The 21,711-nt window shown below is 52.2% G+C and overlaps 2 protein-coding genes across 5 annotated transcripts in view; both read right to left on the reverse strand.

Annotated features, from left to right (window-relative positions):
• Nucleotides 1-117: 117 nt before the first annotated feature.
• Nucleotides 118-5,024, reverse strand: LOC118692944 (transmembrane protein 17B-like). Its single transcript, XM_036393147.2, has 3 exons — nucleotides 1,319-5,024; nucleotides 799-912; nucleotides 118-449 (listed from the first exon to the last, which is right to left on the reverse strand). Exons 1-3 carry the CDS (start codon nucleotides 1,832-1,834, stop codon nucleotides 177-179), a joined length of 903 nt encoding a protein of 300 aa, XP_036249040.1. The 5' UTR covers nucleotides 1,835-5,024; the 3' UTR covers nucleotides 118-176.
• Nucleotides 5,025-5,123: 99 nt separating this feature from the next.
• The window catches only part of AIFM3 (apoptosis inducing factor mitochondria associated 3), a 55,992-nt gene continuing 39,404 nt past the window's right edge, over nucleotides 5,124-21,711 (reverse strand). The window contains exons 9-21 of one of the 4 annotated variants that reach the window (XM_036393144.2): nucleotides 20,054-20,140; nucleotides 19,345-19,436; nucleotides 17,492-17,622; nucleotides 16,301-16,416; nucleotides 15,899-15,970; nucleotides 15,505-15,568; nucleotides 14,474-14,550; nucleotides 13,528-13,645; nucleotides 12,533-12,631; nucleotides 11,882-11,957; nucleotides 8,105-8,209; nucleotides 6,902-6,922; nucleotides 5,124-6,409 (exon numbers count right to left, since the gene is read on the reverse strand). In XM_036393144.2, coding sequence (XP_036249037.1) covers nucleotides 6,370-6,409; nucleotides 6,902-6,922; nucleotides 8,105-8,209; nucleotides 11,882-11,957; nucleotides 12,533-12,631; nucleotides 13,528-13,645; nucleotides 14,474-14,550; nucleotides 15,505-15,568; nucleotides 15,899-15,970; nucleotides 16,301-16,416; nucleotides 17,492-17,622; nucleotides 19,345-19,436; nucleotides 20,054-20,140 — 1,098 coding nt within the window. In that variant the 3' untranslated portion in view covers nucleotides 5,124-6,369. Of the gene's footprint in view, nucleotides 6,410-6,432; nucleotides 6,923-8,104; nucleotides 8,210-11,881; nucleotides 11,958-12,532; nucleotides 12,632-13,527; nucleotides 13,646-14,473; nucleotides 14,551-15,504; nucleotides 15,569-15,898; nucleotides 15,971-16,300; nucleotides 16,417-17,491; nucleotides 17,623-19,344; nucleotides 19,437-20,053; nucleotides 20,141-21,711 lie in introns of those variants that run through there. The other 3 variants (XM_036393145.1, XM_054516728.1, XM_036393143.1) reach the window with 3 other exon arrangements.

Raw genomic sequence — 21,711 nt, forward strand, 5'->3', positions numbered from 1 at the left:
CACTTTTCCCAGGCTGTGTTAACTGGTGCAAGGCAGGGATCAGCTGGGCTGTGCCTGGGTGCTGTTCTGGGGCCTCCACAAAGCTCAGAAACAGTGTCTGTGGGTTTAAGCACTGTTTAATGCTCCTTGCCAGGACCAGCTGTGTGGGGTGGAGGGGTCATGCAGCATCAGCCCATCTAGGCTGCCTGTCCCCCTGTGCCCCCAGGCTCCAGCCGGCCCCTCCCACCCTCCTGGAACTGTCGCAGGTAGAACTGTGCTGCCAGCTGCTTGGTCATAGTCCTCAGCACCAAGAAGGCAGCCACGATCTCCAGGAGGAGGAAGGCCAGGAACAAGCTGTGCATGGGCACCTCCAGCGGCAGGTGGATGACCTGCCTGTCTGACAGCAGGAAGAGCAGGAGGGGCAGCTGGATCAGGAAGGAGAGGAGCAGGAACCCAGCCAGCTCAGGCACCTGCAGGATCAGAACCTGCTGAGGTAGGGCAAGGAGGCAGTGGTGGGCTGGGGGGACCCTCTCTGCCCCTGGAGGCTCCTGCGTTAGCCTCTGCTGGCCTTGGAACCCGGGGACCAGGGATGTCCCTGCTCCATTGAGCTGTGGTCAGATGCTGTCAAACCCCTGCGTGGCAGGAGGGCAAATGGGTCCCCTTCATTCCCTCTCTCCAGGTCATGCCTTTACCCACGATTCTCTTCTAGGACAGCTCCAGGCAGACCACCAGAGAAAGGACAGTGATGGGCACATGGCTCCTAAGTGAGGGGATATCCAGCCCCCCCAGCTGGGCTGGGCCAGGGCAGGCAGTGCTTACCTTCTCCTGGAGGTTCCCCAGGTAGCCCAGGTAGAGGCGGGAGCCCTCAGCCAGCGAGAGGATGAGGAAGGCTGTGACCAGCAGGAACTGATAGTGCCACGGCAGCAGGTGGTACTGTTATGGGGGCACAGCCTTGTCCAAGTCCAGCTGTCCATGCCCAGTTTCCCTTTCCCTGTGCACCACTCCCTGCTCTCCATGCCCAGCTCCCTGTGCCCTCCTCCCCATACCTAGCTCTCCATGCTCTGCCAGCTCTCACCATGGCAGAGTTGGTTTGGAACCATGGCTGGTTCCCAGCTCTGCCTACTCTTCCCCCCCATTTTGACCATTCCTGCCTGAAAGTTCATGATTTCTATCTCTAGCAGAGATGAGCAATCTTTTCTCATGGGGGTCAGGGCATTTTGGGGATCCATTAATTCTGAAGAGGCTCCTCTGTCCCCTGCCCCCTTTGTCCCCCACCCATGCCCAGGGAGACATGGCAGGAGCAGCTCCCCCCATCCCTACGTGCCCCATGGGATGGTACCTTCAGGTGCAGCATAATCCCCTCAGCCAGGCACCAGACTGGGAAGTAGTAGACATTGAAGTACAGCATCACCTGGAGGGGCAGGCTGGACAGCACCTTGTGAGCTAGGCAGGACAGGCAGGGATGGGCAGGCTGCTCACCAGCCCTGGGCTCCCCCTGCCCAGAGGGACCCCCCCTCACAGCTTGAGGGGAGCAACAGACCCCGGGTCCCACAAGCAGCTGATTGCAGCAAATGTTGTTATTTTTGCTCCCCTCCCTGGTGGGTGGGTTCAGGGACCCTTTGGGTGCTGGTGCCTCAGAGGCACCCAGGGGTTTTGGTGATGTGCTGAGCAGGGCCATGGGGATGGACAGACAGCCCCTGTTCCCAAGCCCCCTCTGCAGAGCCCCCGTGCCCATACCTGGCTGGGAGGTGGGGGCAGCGCCGCTGTCCCACGTCTTGTTGTTGATGAAGAGGGAGCCACTGAAGGCCACCAAGCCCCGGCGCAGGCTGGGGGGCAGCGGGGTGGGCACAGCCATGGACAGCAGCTGAGCCCTGCTCAGCCCAGCCCGGCTCAGCCTGGATTAGCCAGGAGGGAATCAGTGAGGTGACGGGCCAGGCTAATGCGCAGGGCCACGCGGCCATTGGCTCCCTGGAGACAGGGCTGCTGATCTGGAAGGGGGATCTGGGAAAGGAGAATTCCCACCTTGGAACACCAAGCCCATGCAGGAATCACAAGGTGGAGTTGCAAGAAAATCACAAGTCACAGAGCATCCCCCCTCAACAGCGTCTCCAGGGGCTTGTACCTGTCACTGTGACTTGCAGCAACTGCACCCTCTCCCAGCCAGGCTCTATCAACACAAATATTGCTCAAAGACCCCTGACAGATGAGGATGCCTCATGAGAGGATGGTACTCTTCACCTGAAATGCTTCTTCAAGGCCTCCAGGTTCATGGAGCATTTACCCATCACTGTGAGTTCCTCAAGCCCCATCCAGGCTCAGGGGTGCTGGACAGCAGTGGGGGATGTGGCTGAGCCAGAGGTGAATGAGAGGAAAAGGTTCTTCAGGAACTTCAAGTTTAAAATCACAAAATTATTAAGGTGGGAAAACCCCTCTAAGATCATCAGGTCAAATTATTATCCCAGCACTGCCAGGGTCACCACTAAACCATGTCCCCAGGTGCTACATCTACACATTTTTTGAACACTTCCAGGGATGAAGACTCCACTGCTGCCCTGGGAAGCCTGTATAAGAGCTGGACAAACCTTTCCATGAAGAAATATTCCCCAATATCCAACCTGAGCCTCTCCTGGCCCAGCCTGAGGCCGTTCCCTCTGCTCCTGTCCCTGTTCCCTGGAGCACAGCCCGACCCCCCGGCTGTCCCCTCCTGGCAGGAGCTGTGCAGAGCCACAAGGGCCCCCCTGAGGCTCCTTTTCTCCAGGCTGAGCCCCTTCCCAGCTCCCTCAGCCTCTCCTGGGGCTCCAGCCCCTTCCCCAGCACTGTTGCCTTCTCTGGACACACTCTATAAGTGTCAGTCAGTTCTACCCAACAGATCACCTCATGATCTTCAGCCTCCAACTCACCCCATAAGGAGCATCAGAGAAGCTGCCTCAAATAGTGGGAGCAAGTGCTATAAATGAGTCCTTAAAGGGCCAGAAACTGTCAAGGAACACAAGAAACCAAAGAAAGAGATGATTCTTTTCCTGGATAAAGCTAAAATGAAATTGCAGAGCTCACTGCCATATGCTGCCCAAACCAAACCATCTGGGACTGAAAGCATGGTTAAACCAGCATCTGATTAGCTGAAGTTGTAGGATCACAGAATGGTTTGGCTTGGAAGAGACCTCAAAGCTCATCTCATCCCACCCCTGCCATGGGCAGGGACACCTTCCACTGTCCCAGGCTGCTCCAAGCCCCATCCATCCTGGCCTTGGACAGGTCCAGGGATCCAGGGGCAGCCACAGCTGCTCTGGGCATCCTGTGCCAGGGCCTGCCCACCCTCACAAGGAAGAATTTCTTCACTATATCCCATCTTCTTCCCAATATTCCAACCTGCTCTTGTCCTGTCCCTCCATCCCTTGTCCCCAGTCCCTCTCCAGCTCTCCTGGAGCCCCTTTAGGCCCTGCAAGGGGCTCTGAGCTCTCCCTGGAGTTTTCTCTTCTCCAGGTGAGCACCCCCAGCTCTCCTGGCTGGGCTCCAGCCTTCAGAGGACCTCTGTGGCCTCCTCTGAACTTGTTCCAGCCGCTCCAGGTCCTTCCTGTGCTGGGACCCTAGAGCTAGATGCAGTTCTCCAGATGGGGTCTCACCTGCATGGGGCAGAGGCAAAGCCCTAGCTGTCCCCCAAGTCCTGCCAGCACACAGGTGAGACATGGGCAGGGTGACAGGCACGCCCCCAGAATCTGAGGAGCAGAAGCTGGTGGAGAGCTCAGGATCTGGGGGCATCGGGTCTGCATGGGCAGGCAAGGTAAGCAACCAAGATGGTACCTGGGCAGTCTGGTGGAGGTAACTGACACGGGGCAGTGCAGCTGGGGGTCACTGCATGTGCCCCAGCTGGGCTCTCATTCCTCATGGAAACAGGCAGTTTATTAAGAAGAGATGGAAACTTTCTGTCCTGGCATTAGAGATTGCAAGACAGGCCTGGAAAGGTGGCAGAGAACACAACCCAGGCTTGCCCAGCTCCAGGACAGACTCACCACCGGGAAGCATTTGCCAAGGCACTGGATAAGGAGTCCCAGGTTCAACACCACCCCACACCTGTGCAGAGGAGCAATACCCATCTGAGCCAGCCCTGCCCATGACCTGACACATGTCTCAAGGAAAGCTACAGTGGTGACTGGGATTTCTTGAGTCATGGGTGATATTACCAGCCCTGGTTGAAACAACTCCTCCATAAAAAGCAGGGAATGGGACTTGTTACCCCCACTGCATCTGTAGGCTGGGACAGAAGGTCCTTCCTCAGCCCCTGAATGGTCTTCAGCCCTGTGAACGTGGTGGTGATGCCCATTTTATGCAGCTCATGCCCAATACTGGATGAGGCCCCATCAGAGGCAAAGGAGGTCAAAAAGCATCTTCCTGAAAAACAAAGTACTCTGCCACTGTGTCCCCAGTGTAGCAAAGTTGTGCTGAGGGAGCTGCCAGTCTCACCCAGCATGGAGAATATGACAGAGAGCTTGGGAAAATACACACAGCTGAAGGGAATGCCACCCTGTGGTGCCCCAGAGTCCCCTGGCACTCCAGCTGGGTCCCCTGGGGAGCAACCAAAGCCGAGTCCAACTATCCCACCAGCAGGACACAGGATACAAAGCCAGATCTTTGTGAGTAGTGAGCAGAGCTGAGGCAGTACCTGGGCAGCTGCCTCCACCTGGGCAGTGCCCCCAGCCCTAGGCCACTCTGGAAGAGCCCTGCCTGGGGCACCAGGATCTGAGCAGCTCCAGCCACCCCTGCCCTCGGAGGAGGACCTGTGGACAGGAATACTGAGATTTGTCTTTTGGAGCCTGAGATGAGACTTGCAAGTTCCCATTGCTTTGTGGATCCAGCAGACACACAATGGTCCCTGTTCATCACAGGATGTGTGCTGGAGTGTGCACATCCTGCTACCACCCCTCCTGGTCATTCCATCTGGGAAAAGCTCTGCAGTGAAACCAGGAGAGACCAGCCAGAGATGTGATAGACACTGGGGCATTTCTACCCAGCCAAGATCTGAAATACTGGAAATACAGGTGAGCTGGACACAGGTGGTAAGTCTCCAGAGAAGCGGTTCTTGAACAATCTGGCCAACATGCAGAGGTGACCCAAGGTCTTGGAAGGAATCAGAAATGACCCAGACCCCAAGAATAGTATTGCTTTAATTCACAGGGGGTGAATCAAATTAAAAATATAAATCCTCTTGTTTGGGACACAGGGTAAAACACTGACTGCTGGGGAAGGAGTTGCCCCCAGAACAAAGAACTGGAGTCTCTCCAAAGGGGACTCTCAACCCCCACTCTGCTGGGCTGATGGACTCTGGACTGTGGCTGGCCAGGTCCACTCCTGAGCTGGAGACATGGCTCTTCTTCAGCATGGGACCAGAAACAGGACAGCAGAGTACAAGCATGATGGGCTATACAGCTTTGTCACTACACTGGACAAGTGCCAGAGAACGGACAGCCAGAAATGCTCCCCCAGTTATTTTTCCTCGAATAACACCTCAGCAACAGCACTGATCCCATGATAGCATTAAGGAGAGATATCTCAAGGCTGGCTGGAAGGGTGGCCACCCAGCCCAGGACTGCAGCTGAGCCATCACAGCTCTCAGGTACCCCTGCAATGCACTCCGGCAATGGGCCCAAGAGCTGCCAGTGCCCCAGCCCAAACCAAGCCCCAGGAGACAGGGAATGAATCCCAGCCCCTTGGCTGCTCCAGGACAGGAGATTCTGGGATGGGGACTGATGAGCTCCAGAGCCCTCAGCATGGACAGAGACTCACCTCTACTGGTGGGGCTGCACAGGACCAGCCTGGACAACACAAGCACCAGCTGCACAGAGATCACCCAGTGTAATCTCCTGGCCCACCCAGATGCCCCGGGGGTGGGTGGGCACAGGGAGAGCTGTGGCAGAAGCGGCAGCCATGCAGGAAAGGAGCAGATGTCAGGCTCCGCAGGGATGCGTGTTGGAGCTCTGCTGGGAGCAAAGGGAATTTGGAAAGGAGCATCATGCATGAAAGCACAGGAGCAACCAAAGGCACTCGTGCTGCTTATGGGAGTGAGGGACATGCGTGGGGCACACCCGCCTGGGGACCCTCAGCCCTATGGCAGCATCCAGAGCCATATGACGCCCATGCCCACTGCCAGTGCCAAGCCTCACGCTCTCTGTGGGCTGCTTTTCCAGCATTCCACAGCAATTGCAACAGCAGAGCCCCATCCCCAGCCCAGCAGGCACAGGGGCAGAGGAGCTGTGTGAGATCCTCCTGGAAGATCTGAAGGCAGGTTCATCAAAGGGAAATGGCTGAGCCATGGGGTTCCCACCAGGCCATGGAGCTGCTGTCCCATCTCCCCACGGCGAGTGCAGCATCAGGAGAGCTCAGCCATCCGTGGCTTTAGGTGCCCTTCCCTGTTAGCCATGACATGTCTCCAGTTCTAAAAGAGAGAAAAACAACAGCGCTGTGAGGGGTTTCTCAACGTGCGCAGGCAAATGCTCTTGGTGTGCCTTGGTGCTAGTCCAGTACTTGGTGTCCATCCCAGCAATCAGCTGCCTCCTCTGCACTCACACCTGTCACTAAACTGTCCAAAAAGTCACCTGCAGGTCCTCAATTCTGTGTAAAACTGAGTTCAAACATTTTATTTATTTATATTTAAAAGCTGCCCTTCAGCTGAAAATCCATGGAAAGCTGCCAAACCCCCGCCAAGCAAGGTCCCAGCCAACAGGATCTGTGCCGGATGTGGCTCCTGGCAGCCCCAGCCCTATCACCCAGCACTGCCCCACATGTGAGGGGGATGCAAAATAAGGACACCCGCCCCATAACCAGTGTCTCCACATGGGAATTAGGGATATGGCCCAGTCAGGGGGGCAGCTGTCCCTCCTGCCAGCCCCTCATATCCAGCACACTCAGGACCCCAAACCGAACGTACTTGCCGTGACGAACAAACAGCCTAAAGTTGTGAAAGCAGCAGGAGACAAAGAGAGAAAAGACATTCAGGTTTAATCTGGCTTCCTCCAGCCCCTGAGCCCTACCACAATCCCAGCAGCCCCTCCCCACCCCCAGGATACCCACAAGATACCACCTCCCTCCCAGCCACCAAGTGGGACAACAGCAATCGTTTCCCGATGTACCAGGGTGATGGCACAAGAAATTCTTCCCTTTGAGGGTGGTGAGACCATGACACAGACTGCCCAGAGAATCTCTGGCTGCCCCATCCTTGGAAGTGTCCAAGGCCAGCTTGGATGGGGCTTGGAGCAATCTGGGATAGTGGGAGAGAAGGGGGCAGGGGGTGGAATTGGATGGGTTTTAAGGTCCCTTCCAACCCAAACTATTCTGTCATTTTACCCTGTCTCAGCTGAGGGGGCCCACGACATGCTCCCCATCCCAGGGATGCCCAGGGAGTCTGAGACACAAAGCTTCCTAGGGGCTGGGAGTGCTCCTCTCCCTGAGCTTTTGAAAAAATCTGGCTTTATTTCAGATGTGGAAACACCCCTGGAACAGGGACCCACATTTCCTCAGCAGCTCTGATTCCCACTCTAAAGGCCTCTTCCCAGCTGTTATCACCTCCCTGGAATTTGCCTTCCAGCACCCACCCTCAGCACAAAGCTATGCTCTTTCCTCTGCATGGTCTAAAAAGCACAGTGAAGGGAGAAAAATTTCCTTTGCCTATGAGGTCTGCTCCAAGGAATTGGAGGCTGAGACACCACAGGCCAGCATACTCGCACGACCAGCTCTTTGGGCTGGGTTGTGCATAGGGGGTTATGCACAGGCTACACACCCAGTCCCTCTCTGCAGGTCTCCTTGACTGACTGGGTGCCCAGGTGCACCCCAACATCCAGCACTGCTTCCTTGATGATATGCTAGTGCCCAAAGGCAGAGAGTATTCCCATCCCATCCTGTCTGTGCAAGGATTTGGGTCCTTGTGTTTAAGACAAACCCCATGTGTGGGGGATGCCAGACTTGGAGGCAGCTGAGAGGTAGCACAGGGGGGATGGAGGAAGCAGAACAGGAAGGGAGATGCAAGAGGGGTATGGAGACGGATCAGTGTGAAAGGCTCAGCTCTGCCCAGCACCCCATGGCCGTGCTTAGCCTCTGCCCTGGCACTGCCACTTCCCACTGCCTGTCTACTTACTCTACATCACGCTTCCGGATGGTCCTGCCAGCAGCCAGGACCTCGGCCACCTTGGACACAATTGGGTCGTAGTTCATGCTGGCCACAGCCACCACCTCATCACTCCTAGGGCCGGGCAGAGCAGAGCAGTTAGGGCAGCCTGGACGGGCATAGTTCCACCACCCAAAACCCACCATGATGGAGAGAAGAGGGAGACAAAGAGGAGCACCCACTCCAGAGCCAGGCCTGATCCCAAGGTATGAGCACCACAGGGACTGGATAAAGGTGGCTGGAACAAGGATCAGGAGAGGGTATAGAGTGGCACAGCAGGCCCCATTGGTTCTGCCAGTGTTGACGATGATGTCATGAGCATCACTAGGGTGCCTGGGTGATGGAGACAGCTCTGCCACCCTGGCATCTGTGGGAAAACACCACCAAAGGTAGATCTGATGGTGGATAAAAACCTGGACAACATGAAGGATGCCCAGCTGTGATCCCTGCGCTGCTGCCCTGTGCTGAGGGAGTGGAGAGGCAGGTGGACAGAATTTTCCTGTGGAACAGTCAGTTGGGTTGCTCCACATCCCCTTCCTGGTCCCTACCTCCAAACAGGCAGAGTGCCCCTCTCTGAGCTGCTCCATGGGCACTGGGACAGCTGGGGTGTCCAAACCCTGGGTCCCATAGCCCCAGCAAGGAAGTCCCCGTGTATATGGGATGTCCAGGTTGGCTGACTGTTCCCCTAGCAGGATCCCAATGCAGCCTCAAAGGTTGAGAGGAAACAAATGAAGGAGAAGGAAGAGGATGTAAAACTGCTGGAGGAGCTTTGGCTAAAGGTCACAGGCAAACGAGAAGGGAGGTTCTCGTTTGGAGTTTGCTGAGGTCAATCCAAGTGTAAACCTTCAAAGCCTGACCATAAGAGAAAACTGAATGCACAATGTGAGATCAGGGTAAGATTTTAAACTCTGGTGATATTGTTGAATAAACTGAAAAGTAGAAGCACCCACTAAATCAAGATCTGCTCTTAAATCAACTGCCAAAGAGCTCTGGGATCAACAGAGCAAAGAGCAGCTGGGGTGGGGAGGGATATATGCCTAATTCCCAGGACAAGGAGAGCAAAAGCCATGTTTCAGAGGACACTTCAGCCCTGTGCAGCCACAAAAGTTAAAGCTATCTCTCACATCTGTCTACAAAGCCATGGGGCATCTCCATCACAGACTGTTTCAAAAAACTCCCATTCCTAAATAAGCTCATGGCAAATAAAGGAGAGCAGTTTCCTGAGCAGAGCCAGCTCCAAGCTGGGAAACACAAAGTGGTTGGAGAGACCTACCCATCAAAACCAGGGGGAAATGTGCTGTTCCAAGCAATGAATAACCAAGGTGTGCAAGGGAACCAGAAGGGAACCACCAGCTGCCCACTGGCTCACCCTCAAACCCCAAAGGGGCCAGCCAGGAAGGTGGATGCAGCCCAAACATTTCTGTCAGCAGGACATAGGGTAGCTGCTCCTTTTGCAAAATAGTTCACGGCGTGCTGGTGAGCTGGAGCACCCTGCATCAGCAGCAGCTTTTGAACTCTTTGTCAGACAGATGGGGGAAGCCAGGAAGAATCCCTCTTTTTCAAAAGGTTTTCAAAGGTAACAAGAATTCCCATCCTGAACTTGGGATTTGGAGCAATCAGAAATCTTTGTGAAGACATATGGAAGAGGGAAGCACAGTGAATGTGTCTACATTGTCTTCCCTTCTTCTGCAGCATCCAATGTAACAAAGGTGGGGAACCGTGAAGAATCACAGAGAAAACTGAATGAACAATCACAGCAATTCCAGCAATTCCCTGGTCTCCAAGATCTTAGAGGCAGGAGGACATCAGTCTGTTGTCAAGGCAGTGTGCCATGGGGACATCTGCAGAGTGCTGTCCCCTACACCTCCCAGCACAGGGCCTTTTATTGGCCTCTACACAGCTCTGAGAAAAATGCTTTCCTCTTCAAACTCTGGGGCAGAAGAAGCCTTATTGTGAAAGCCAATGCTGAGTACAGGCTGTAGGAGCGGGAACCACCAGTGATTCCTGCAACAACTAAGGAGGACCAGGAGGAGAAGAGTTCAAACATAGGGTGGGCACAGCAGAAGGAAGCAGGAGGAAATGGTCAACTTGGGACTGTCCTCAGTCCAAAAGCATTAGCACCAACTAGAAGAACCACCACCAAAAAAGAAAAGACAAAGAAATGCTCCAGCGGCCTCTCACAGACAGAGAGCCAAGCAGTGGGGGGCACACTGGCTGACCCCCACCAGCCAGTGCTTCCCAGTACCTCCAGCTCTCAGCATGGAATGCCATCCTGGTACCCACACGCCAGCTCCGGGAGACCCTCCTGGGTGGCAGAACAACACAGCCTCAGCAGGGACCTCCAGGTCTGCCCACCAAGCCCAGGTCCCCTGGCAGTCCCTGTCCCTTGCAGCCACCCCACGGAGCATGGGGCCCTGGCATGGAGCAGGGATTATGCACCTTGTTCAGGGCGTTACCTTTGAACAACCTTCTCAGATGCTTAATTAAAGCAACCTGATGTTTCCTTTCAAATTAGGGTTGGGATAAAGAGATAAAAGGCTCTCATGTGGAAAGGCTGCAGGAGGGGAACATCCCCACAGCAGCTCTCCCCAGCACAGGTGGTGCCTTGGCATGAACCCACCCCTTTAGGCAATTTTGACCAAGGTTCCAGCACACTCTGAGCTGTATCCAGTGTGTAAAGGTCCCTGGGTGCCAGTTGGAGCCCCATCCCTGCAGCAGGTGTTTACCCAAGCTGTGCAGGTACCAGGGAGAGGAGGGTGAGCACTGGGGATCCTCAGGGTGATGCAGTGAGCCCCATACCTCTTCAAGCCCAATGTACACATCCATCCACCAGGCTCCATTCTGAGCGACATGGGCAAGCGGGCCACCCTCAGGGTGGGAGAAGGCATGGGGTACATTGGAGATGGGACAGAGGGACAGTGAGATGATGTCTGCAGAGCCAGAGCTGGCTCCTGTCCTGAGCTCCCTCCTCATCCCTGCCTGGATCCTACTGCCAAGTGGTTTGACAGCTGAGCTGGGCAGCTCTTTGCTTCCCTGGTTTCCCTCTCCCTATCCTTAATATCAGAAAGCACTTAGAGAAACCCCTCTAGTTCCAGCATGAGGATGTTCTGTGGCCACTGGTTTCAGACTGGGATGGACAGAGGAAACAGAAGAATAAACAGCAGCAAATATTTTTGGGATAAATTCATGGTGCACTGACTTTCCAGTCTAAACAGCCAGCATGGCTCCAGAACAGCTGAGGCAACACATCCCAGCTGCCAACACATCTCAAGAATGCGCTCCCAGGGAGGGTCCCAACCTGGGGAGGGAGCTGGGTTTCACTACAGATATAACAAAGCTCCCAAGTTCCTTCAAACCTTCACAGCTTGTGATAGAAGAGTTTTTTGAGCTCAATTTGTCAAACCAGAAGCAGAAACAGTGATGCTTGAGCACTCTGTCCAGCACTGGTCACAAATCATTAACATGATTCCATCTGGGAAGGAAATATTTGATAGGAATTGCCAGTAGAAGCTGTCATCTGCTCACAGAGATTATGAGGGCAAAGGGCAGAGACACCAGGCCCAAAGACCAGTTTAACTTGTTGTACAATCAGAACATCATTTCTCCAGGGCCTTGTATAAGTGTTCCACAAACTCACTGTGCAGAGGTGAACAAAACTGACTGACAGAAGCTCTGGCAGAACTATTTTCCAGCCTAGCAATCTCAGATGAATGCCTGTGTAGGAATATGGACAAGAAGAACACTTACTTGGTATAAAATGCCACAAACTTCAGTTCATCTAGATCTCCCTGAATGACAACATCATCGAATCCTTCCCCATGACCTGGAAGGCAAAGAAGAAGTGAAATCAGCAGCAATTCCTCCAGATCCAGCTCTAAGACAGGGTGTTTCATTCCAGCACTACATGGAGAATGTCCTGCAGTGACCAAGAGACCAGCACCAGGAGATGCAGGTACCAAAAACCACAGAATCACAGGAGAGTTTTGGGTTGGAAGAGGCCTTGAAAAACACCTTGTTCCCACCCTCTACCATGGGCAGGGACACCTTCCACTATCCCAGGTTGCTCCAAGCTCTGTCCAACCTGTCCTTAAATACTTGCACAGATGGGGCAGCCACAGCTTCTCTGGGCAACGTGTACCAGGGCTTCATCACCCTCACAAGGAAGAATTACTTCCCAATATTTAATTTAAGTGAATCCTCCATGCTGTTTACAGAAGTGCACTTCATGGCAGATGCGTTTCAGAGGAGACACTGAACCTCTTCGGAAGCCAGGCAGGGAAGCAGCCCTGTGGCAGAGGTCAGTGGGGAGGGTTCACAGTGAAGGAGGTGACCCTGGCTTCTCTATCCCAGGACACCTCCAGCAGCACAAACTCTCAGCAGCCCCAGGGAGCCCCTTACCCGCGTATCGGATGCTCTTCCCGAACATGGCTGTCCACAGGTACGGGACAGTGCTGATCTCTGTGCCGTGGGCCAGCATGTTCAGCGCGGCGATGCGGCCTGCAAGAGAGCACAGGGATGGGGGAACTGCCACCCCAGGGCAAGCTCCATGCTCTGCACTCAGGCCACATCATCAACACCAGCAGTCACAGAGTACAGGGAAACAAAAAACTACGGCTGAGAAAACCCACACAGCAACCAAGACAAAGCAGGAAGCACACAAGGATGGGCTCAGACTCCTTCCCATGGTGCATCTCCTACTTATCACCTCCACTGGCATGAGCCATGTACCCATGAGACTCTTTCCCCCCAGCTTGTGCAATAGTGACAGGGTTGAGAGTGTGCTGAGCTCCTACCCAGATGGGGATGGGATGGACAAACCCTTGGAGGGCAGGGAGACCATTGGGGTACGGTCCTTGCTGCAGAAACATATCTGGACATGGGAGAGGTGTCCAAAGGCTGAATTTGGAACTGTGGTTCCAAAACCTCTCACCCAACGCACAGGAAACCTCTCTGTGTGACTGTGGCCATGAGGGCAGCCCATCACACCAGGGGTTCCAGGCTGACGAGAGGCAAGAAGGGTTGGAGCTCTGCTGAACGCTCCCAGGCCAGCCTGGCAGTGTGGGAAGCCCAGCTGGGAGCCTGAGCCCAGGCTGGCATTAGGATGCAAGCTCCTAAGTGTCCTGGGGCAGAGAATAGAGCGGGCTCCTGCAGCAGTGCCAGGGAGCAAAGGGAATATGGGAAAGCCTGTCCCTGGGCTCCTCTGTGCTGGTGATGAGGCATTGTTAGGCAAAGCTTGGCAAGAATGCTGACACATGAAGGCATAAGATACACATGCTTCAAAATGTTCAATACAACCACCCAGTCTCTCTGTTGGCCCTTGTCTCATTCTTGCCCTGGAGGGTTTGGAAATCTCCTGAGAATCTGGAAAAGGCTCTTTTCTGCAAAGTACCTACCATGCATGTGGGCCATCTGCCAGTGGGGGACATTAACCTTCTTGTTATTCCTCAAGGCCAATGGAAATGTGACAGCATCTCCAGCAGCAAAGACCCCTGGGATGTTGGTCTGCATCATCTGCAGGGGGGAACAGAGGTGGCATTAGTGGGGTTTGCACCCTACAGAAACTCCACAGCTGGAGTGGTCCAGAGCTGCCACAGTCCCTCAGAACACAGGGAAAACCTCTGCTTGGCTGTGGGACCCACACAGGAGATTTCACTCAGCCTTCTTCACTTTCAAATGAGAACACACATGCAGGGACCTACAGTATCCCTCAGCCAGTGGGTTATCCAATAAAAAGACACATGGACTGGTGTCCTGGAGCCTCTCTCAGAAGTCTGAGGCTTGTTGGTGTTGGCTGATAGAGCACAGCTAGTTGCAGGGATGAGCACTGCACAGCACTGAGCCCCAGGGTCCCGACATGCTCCTTTGCCCAAGGCACCAACACCCACCAGCTCCAACATTGCTCCTCCCATCACAGTCCCTGGTGGTGGGGAGAAAGGATGAGATCCTTTAGGATCCTTGAAAAGATGGATCTATCTCAATTTTTTCCCCTCTAAATATCCATACCAGGAAAGCTCAGAGCCAGACCCAAGCCAGAGCATCGAGGTCTGGGGTTTGCACAGCCCCCCCTTGCAGAGGGGGTTCCCAGGCACTCCTGGTGATGCTTCCAGAATTTCATCATCTCACAGAATATCCTGAGATGAAGGCAACCACAAGGGTCATTGAGTTCAATTCCTGGCCCTGCACAGGCCAACCCAAAGAATTAAAAAATTCCAATTCTGCCATCTTGGCAGATAAAAAGCCATGAAAAGCCCCTGTGGCAGCCCCAGGGAAGCTCAAGATCAAAAGAGCTGACCCAGCTCCTCCTGCTCTCCCTCCCACAGGGGCTGCCCCTGGGCTCACCTTGTTGACCACGATGAAGCCCTTGGAGTCGATGTTGATGCCACTCTGCTTGAGGAAGCCTGTCGCTGGGACTGCACCTGGGGGGAAGCCAAAGGCTGCTGCTGCAGTGTCCAGTGTTCCACAGCCCTAGGGGCTGATCCTGAGGCCTTTCCTCCTGCCAGGACTGGGGGGCTGCCCTCAGGAACAGGCAGCAGCTGCTCTGGGAGTGTGGAGCAGGGCCAGGTACCCTACAGAGCCCCCACTGCCTCTGGCCCCTCACAATCAGCCTCTGGCCCCTCAGGATCCCTGTCCTGTCCAAGCCAGCACTGTAACCTGCCCACTGCCCTTTTCTAGTGCTAAGAGATAATTTTCAATTTCATTCTCTTTTATAGATAGTTTGAAAAAAATTGTATTTAAAAGGGAACCTTTGTGCTTCCAGCCAGAGCTCTTCAGCCTCCCCCTAGTCTGTGCATTTCCTTCACCTTCCTTCTCCTTTTTTAATTTTTTTTTTACCTCCAACGTCTTCACAAATCAGAGTAGTCAATAAAAACAATAAAACCAGACTTAAATTAATTCTGTGGTTCTTCCAGTCCACAGCATTTTGAAGAGGGAAGGAAAGGGAATTTCCCCACCACCACTATGAAGTGTAAAGGAGAAATATATCATATTCTTTGGGATATTTTCTTTTATTTTATAGTATAAGATACATTTTTGATTGCTGTCAGCAGCAATTAAAAAAACACACATTAAAAATTCAGTTTGGGGAAGATTTAATAAAAAACAGTTTGAGAGGATGAACCTGCTTTAAATGTTTTTTTTTTTTCCTAGAAAAAAAAATATTACTTCTGAAATATATTTTCAGTTGCATTTCGTTGTGGGGGCTCTAGAAATGCCTTTTTTAGATATGCAGACTCATGTGTGGTAGTCCAGCAGGGCTAGCAGACCACTTCCAGTACCCCTGGCCACTCAGCCACAGTGACTTTCTGCTGCCACATCCCCTCCAACTTCTTCTCTGCCCTCCCTCCGTGGCTCAGCCCCCACACAGCCCTTACCAACACCCACGACACAGACGTCAGCACGCAGGACCTTCCCACTCTTCAGCACAACCTCCTTCAGCTGCAGGAGACACAAGGGGCAGGGGGCACATCAGAGTTATTTTAGGGACAAAACTCCTCTGTAGCAGCAGGAAGCCAAGCTGGCAGCTCACCTCGTTCGTGAAATGCAAATTGACCATAATTCCTTAGAAAAGCAGCAGGAGGTGAGTGGGATCAATGCAGTCACCCCACACACCACACTGGCACACATTTGCTCCTGGGGGCCAAATCCAGGAACATGAATTTCAGCAGATAGGAAAGAGGGGAGAGCAAAACCCCACTAGGAAAGGGAATGGCAGCTCTGGGGGATGCCACAGCAGTTCCCCCCAGGGAGCCCCTGCCCACCACTTACCTTCCCCTCCTGCTCCCGCAGCTCCGACACCTCTGTCTGCATGTAGAACTTCACCCTGTTGTTCTCAAACATCTGGACAAGGGACAAGGGACAGAGCAGGGGACATCAGGGCCCTGAACCACCCTGGTCCTGATGTCCTGCTGCCCCCTACACTGCCTTGCCCACCCTGCAGGCTTGTCTCAACCTGCACTGCTAAGGAGGTCAGCATCCCCACATTCCCAACATGGCTCTAGAGGTATTCCATAGCACATGGACCATGACAGGGAAAATACAGCCCATTCTCACTGACTGCTGTCATCACAGCTTTGTCAATAAATGTGAAATAAATTAATTAGTGCAATAAGTGAAACAAGCAAAATCTGCTCTGTTATCAACCCCCACTAGATGAGAAAGCAAGGTCACCTTCATGACAGCACGGCCAACCCTCTCCCCAAAGAACTTCTTGAAGGGGACATGCTCCAGCTCCACCAGGGACACCGAGTGGGCCCTCTCTGCGAGGTAGGCGGCCACCTCCATCCCTGGGGAAGAGAAGCAGGTCCAAAGAGCCACGTTAGCCCAGCCAGCACTGCCCTGTGTCCCTGGCTGCAGACGAGGAGCAGCCTCACCCGCTCCAAATGGGGAGGCTGGAGCTGCACTCCTGGGAGAACTGGGGAGCCACCAGACCTGATCACACCAGGGGTCACACCAATTCAGGTGTTCTTAGATGTAGGTTTTAAAGACCAAAGGGAGAAACTAGCCAGGAAATTCCAAAGTGCCCTGGGAAAAACATGGAACAAGGGACCTCAGCCAAGGGAAACCTTCCTCCTACAGCTGGGACAACGTCAGCTGTAGTCTGAAAACTGCTCTTGGGAGTAGCTGTTTTCTCCCATCAGAATGGTAGAATATTGGTACTGGGAATTGCATGGGAACCTCCACCAAGACATCTTCTGTCTGTGGGGGTTTTTTGGAAATTAATCTTTTTGATGACCTGCAGTTTGCAATTGCCCCCCTATACCACATGCTTTTCTGTAGATCATATTGATTCAACCATGAAAACAAGTTTATCTTTTATAAAAGAAGAAAAACAAATCATTAATATCCTATAATAAATTCCCATTTATGTTTAAGTCTTGCAGGATCCACTCTTATTCTGTTAGGACCCACAATAATTTTGTTGGAACCATAACAAGCAAAAAGAGTCATCAAAGAAACAAGATTTTTCCTCCACATTTTAAAAATTCACCACACTACTAAAATGTAAAAGAGAAAAATCCCACAGGCTCCCATCCACCAACAAGCCCCTTCTGACTGAAGCCAACTCTCGACACACCAGATTTGGACCCACATGAGCACCAGTACTTGTCTTGCCATGTACTTTTCAGACTGGAACAGCAATATCTATGCCCATGCCAGCTCAGTCTCTTTGAAAAATCAATTTCTCTGGCATGGAAATGTCCTTACACACACCTGGGGCTGGAGGTTGGACTAGCCCAGGTCCAATTTCATGGGAGTGTTACCTCTAACTGGGCAGTGACAAACTGGGCAAAGGACTTTACCCATCTGCAGACAGAGGTGGAGAGCTGGGACAGGGCCACGGGCCAGGCAAGCACTCACCCAGGAAGGATGCTCCCACGATCACAACATTCTTGCTCGTGGCCAGCTTCACCACACGATTGGCATCTTCAGGCGTCCGGATGTTGAAAACGTTTTCCATCTCCTTACCTTTGCAGCTGAGAGTTTTGGGCCTGAAAAACACTGAGGGTGATACAGCTGCTTTTCTCAACTCTGTGTGGTTCAGTGCCCAGTCAGGACTGCAGACACTCCTCCCAAGGCTCCAAGAACATTCCCAAATTTCCTTTTTTCACCTTTCTCTAGGCTGGAGACATGACATGGAAAAACCCAGATGCTGGTGGCAAGTGGTGGAGCAGGGGATGCTGAGCAGCCACCCCAGACCCCATCATGGACTGGTGTACACCCACAGGTCCAGGGGAGCTCCTTGCTGGGGTAGTGCAGCCAGCGCAGGATAGGCATTGCTTTACAAGCCTATGCTCAATTATTGGCATGTCACAAATTTTTTAGAAGCTTAATGGGACACAGAAAACTCACTCTAACCTCCAGCAGTACTTTGGAGCCAGATATTGAAAGTTTGATAAGGCTCTGCAGATGTAGGCTACACTCTCCATTCCCAAGGGTACACTGCTGATGCTGTAGCAGCTTAACTGTGCGCTCCCCAGGCACTTACTGTAGCCAATATATTTTTAAATATCTGGCCCCTGCATAACTGACTCACATCTGGAAACAGGACAGAAGTGCCTAAATAATTTAGGTACCCTAAAAAACCCAGTGTACCTGGAGCTTGTGCATGAGGACTTTGAAATTATTGCCAAAGGTTTAATCCTCTTTTGATCCTAATTGGGTGGTTGGTGCACATGGCATTTTGGCTGTGATCCTGTACACCCTAGCACCAGCTATTCACACCTTGTGCCACTGGCTATGACTGGTGGCACTTTGGTTTCCAGTGTGAGTCCCTGCTTTGGCTGATCTACAGCATTCCTTCCCCAGATGATAAATTATGCAGGGGCCGTATTTCTCCTACTTCATTTTATGGCTTGATGTAAGGAACCAAGGAAGGAGAGCCAGGATGCCTCATTTTCAGCTTAAACTGCCAATTTTGACAAACCTCCAATCGAAAACAAACTGGTCCACTACTTCCAGGGCACAAGTGATAACAGCAATCTGGAGTGATGCTCGGCATGCCAGCACATCAATACCACCTTTCCCTATGGCTGGACCAGGTTCAGTCCTGAAAATTCCTATTCTGGGCCCAAGGCTCCCAAAGGGTCTGTTAGAATGGGGCAACAGCAACACCTAATTAAGGCTGCAATAGCAAAGTGTTAAACCTTAATTGCTGAAAAAGATCTTAAAGGTTGGCAAAAAATGAAAGATGGAAATTGAGAGGGATGAATTATCTGGTTGTCAGGGTTGAGTGTTATCAAGGAGTGAAAAGAAGAGCAATGTGGCAAAAATGCTCTCTAAAAGAATTAGGATACTTCCACCTTGGAGCTTTTGTTAAAGAAAATATGTTCAAGGTCCTGGTACCACCCCTGGAAGTATCCAAGGCCAAGTTAGATGGGGCTTGGGGCAACTTGGTCTAGTGGAAAGTGTTCTCTGTCCACAGCAGGGGTGGATCTGGATGAATTTTAAGATCTTTTCCAATACAAACCATCCTGTGATTCTCTGATTCTATAATACATGATGTAGATATATATGAAATAAATAGATGATGATATATAGATGTAGATACATACAGTCATTTCCAATATATTTTGTGTTCCTTAACTTCTCCATACTCAAACAAATCCAGTGTTTAAATTCACCTGCCACATTTCATCCCTTATCCCCAGGCTCCTCACATTCTCAGATAAAACAGTTTCTCGTGATCTTTGAGATGTTTGTCTGAAGCTTACGTGTTTCCTGTTGCTATCAGCAGCTTGTTGTACTCCATCTTAAACCCATCCTTGAACACAGCTATCTTGTTCTTGACATCCACAGCCGCCACCTAAAATCATTCCTAAATAACGTTAAGGGAAGAAATCCCAGATTTTCACCGAGGTCCCAGCCCCATCAACTTGTCTGTCAGGTTTTAGTCCTCCATGTCAGTTTTAGTTAGCTGGTTGCTTTTAGTTAGTCTGTTAGTTTCAGCCCCACCATGTCCACAGTTTGGCCAACCCACACCTTAAATATTCCTAGTTGCATTCTCACAAATGTCTCCCAATATAAATAAATTAATCCCAATATAAATAAAATAATGGGGAGAAATATTTAAGCCATCGTCTTCACTGTTTGAAGGCTGATTATCCTTATCAGATAGCACCTGGCTCCCCAGATCCACATGAGGAATGGCAGGTAACACATGATGGTCACCACAGATAGCCACATCATGGTCACACCAGAGTGCCCTTCTTCCCACAGGAGCATTGTGTTTTGAACACAGGAGCTGTGTTTTGAACAAGCACAGGCAACCTGCACTCCTGGGAAAAAGAGGGGGGCTGGGGGAGACCCAACATTCATACAGTTGCATCCAGTGAGCCAAGAACAGAGACAGTGGCCACATTCCCTAAATACAGCCTTTGCATACTAGCACTTTCCTTCAGGCACACACAGGACTCTCCTTACCTGCATTTCAGTCAGGACTTCAATGTCATAGGTGCAGAAGAACTCCTTGGGGCGCAGGGCAATCTGCTCAGGGTGGGAATCCATTGACTGCAAAAAAAGCCATTTTTCTGTCAGCTGCTGTGGATTGAACAGGTGAGTGGAGAACTGGCTGCTACCAGCACAAGTCAGCACTTGCTGCATGGGTTAAGGGAATGGTTCTACAGGGCTGGAATGAAAGCCTGTTCAAGTAGGAGTTGTCACAAGAGGCTGGCCTCGGCTCTGGTGCCTTCTCTGCTGGTTTGGCATGGGGCTGGTGCTGAGCAGCTAAGGCAAGATCACAGCAAGTGCTTCAGAGTGTCAGCAGACATAACTGCAACCCCTCCCAGTACACACAGCTTCACAGGAGCAAGAGAAAAGACTCATTTTACAACACAGGTGGTGAGGCCCTGGAACAGGTTGCCCAGAGAAGCTGTGGCTGCCACATCCCTGAAAGTGCTGGACTAGAGCAAAACCTGGTCTAGTAAAAGGAGTAAAAACCACAGCAGGGGGAGTGGCACAGGATGACCTTTAGAAGTCCCTTCCAACTCAAACCATTATATGAGTATTTGGAAAACAGCCAGTTACCAGGGCAAATGGAAGCTAGAAGAGCAATAAGAACAAACAGCATTAACACACAAGGATTCACTTTCAAAAGCACCCAAGTTATGCTGCACAAGTTCCATCCAACGCTGAAGCAAGCGGGTGGGACCCATATCTGCACATCTTCAGCTGCAAGATAAAGGTTCATGCTTTTACCAGCCTTCCCTGGTCACTGCAGTGAGATGTACATCTTTACACACAGTGTTGAGCCCGAGCTCATCTGTCCTCCTGACTCTGTGGACACAAGCTCAGACTCAGGCTGAGAACAAGCTGAGCATGAAGTGACCAAGTTGGGTGTGCAGGGTGCTCCCTGCTCGTGTGTCCCTCACTGCCTGCAGCGTAGCAGGAAGAGGCAGGGATGCCATGGTCAAGCCCTGCTACAGATCACACAGTGCCAGCAGCAGCATCTACTCATGCCACACAGGGATGGTGTTTGGGTTTGACCCAGGAGCAACAGGGGATGCAGGAATCAAGAGCTTTCCTATTCGTCCATGGAGATGGATGTGCAAGATCCTTCTCCCTGGAGGTGGCCTGGTCAGGGGCTGGAACAAGCCCTCACTCTGACTTCAGACAACGCTCTGCTCAGGAGAGACTGGTGTCACACGACTTGAAGCAGGGGCAGGGTCATACAGGTTTTACTGCAAATTCTTTGAATACTCCACATTTACAGAGAGAAACACCTGACCCCTCTGTGACAGTGTGCAGGAAGGGCAAAGCACAACAGTACACAACCACCATGCCTTTTGCTGCTGTTTGGTGCTCTGGGGACAGTAACAGAGATGTGGCAACACACAGGTCATGGTCCAAAGGAGACAAAGGGAAACAGCTCAGCAGGACCTGGGGACAGACTGATAACAGGCATTCAGCAGGGCAGAGGAAGGGCACTGCTGCAGTTTCAGGGAGAAAGAGCTCTGCTGCTTACAGAGCCAGCAGTGGTACTCCTCCACTAGCTTGTACAGGTGTAGTCCCACACACAATAGGATTAAGAAAAATTCCATTTTTCCTACCCTCTTCCCAAAAATTCTGCCTTCTCTTCCATG

The sequence above is a fragment of the Molothrus ater genome, chromosome 18 (assembly GCF_012460135.2).
Source record: "Molothrus ater isolate BHLD 08-10-18 breed brown headed cowbird chromosome 18, BPBGC_Mater_1.1, whole genome shotgun sequence".
NCBI classification, from domain to species: Eukaryota; Metazoa; Chordata; class Aves; order Passeriformes; family Icteridae; genus Molothrus; species Molothrus ater.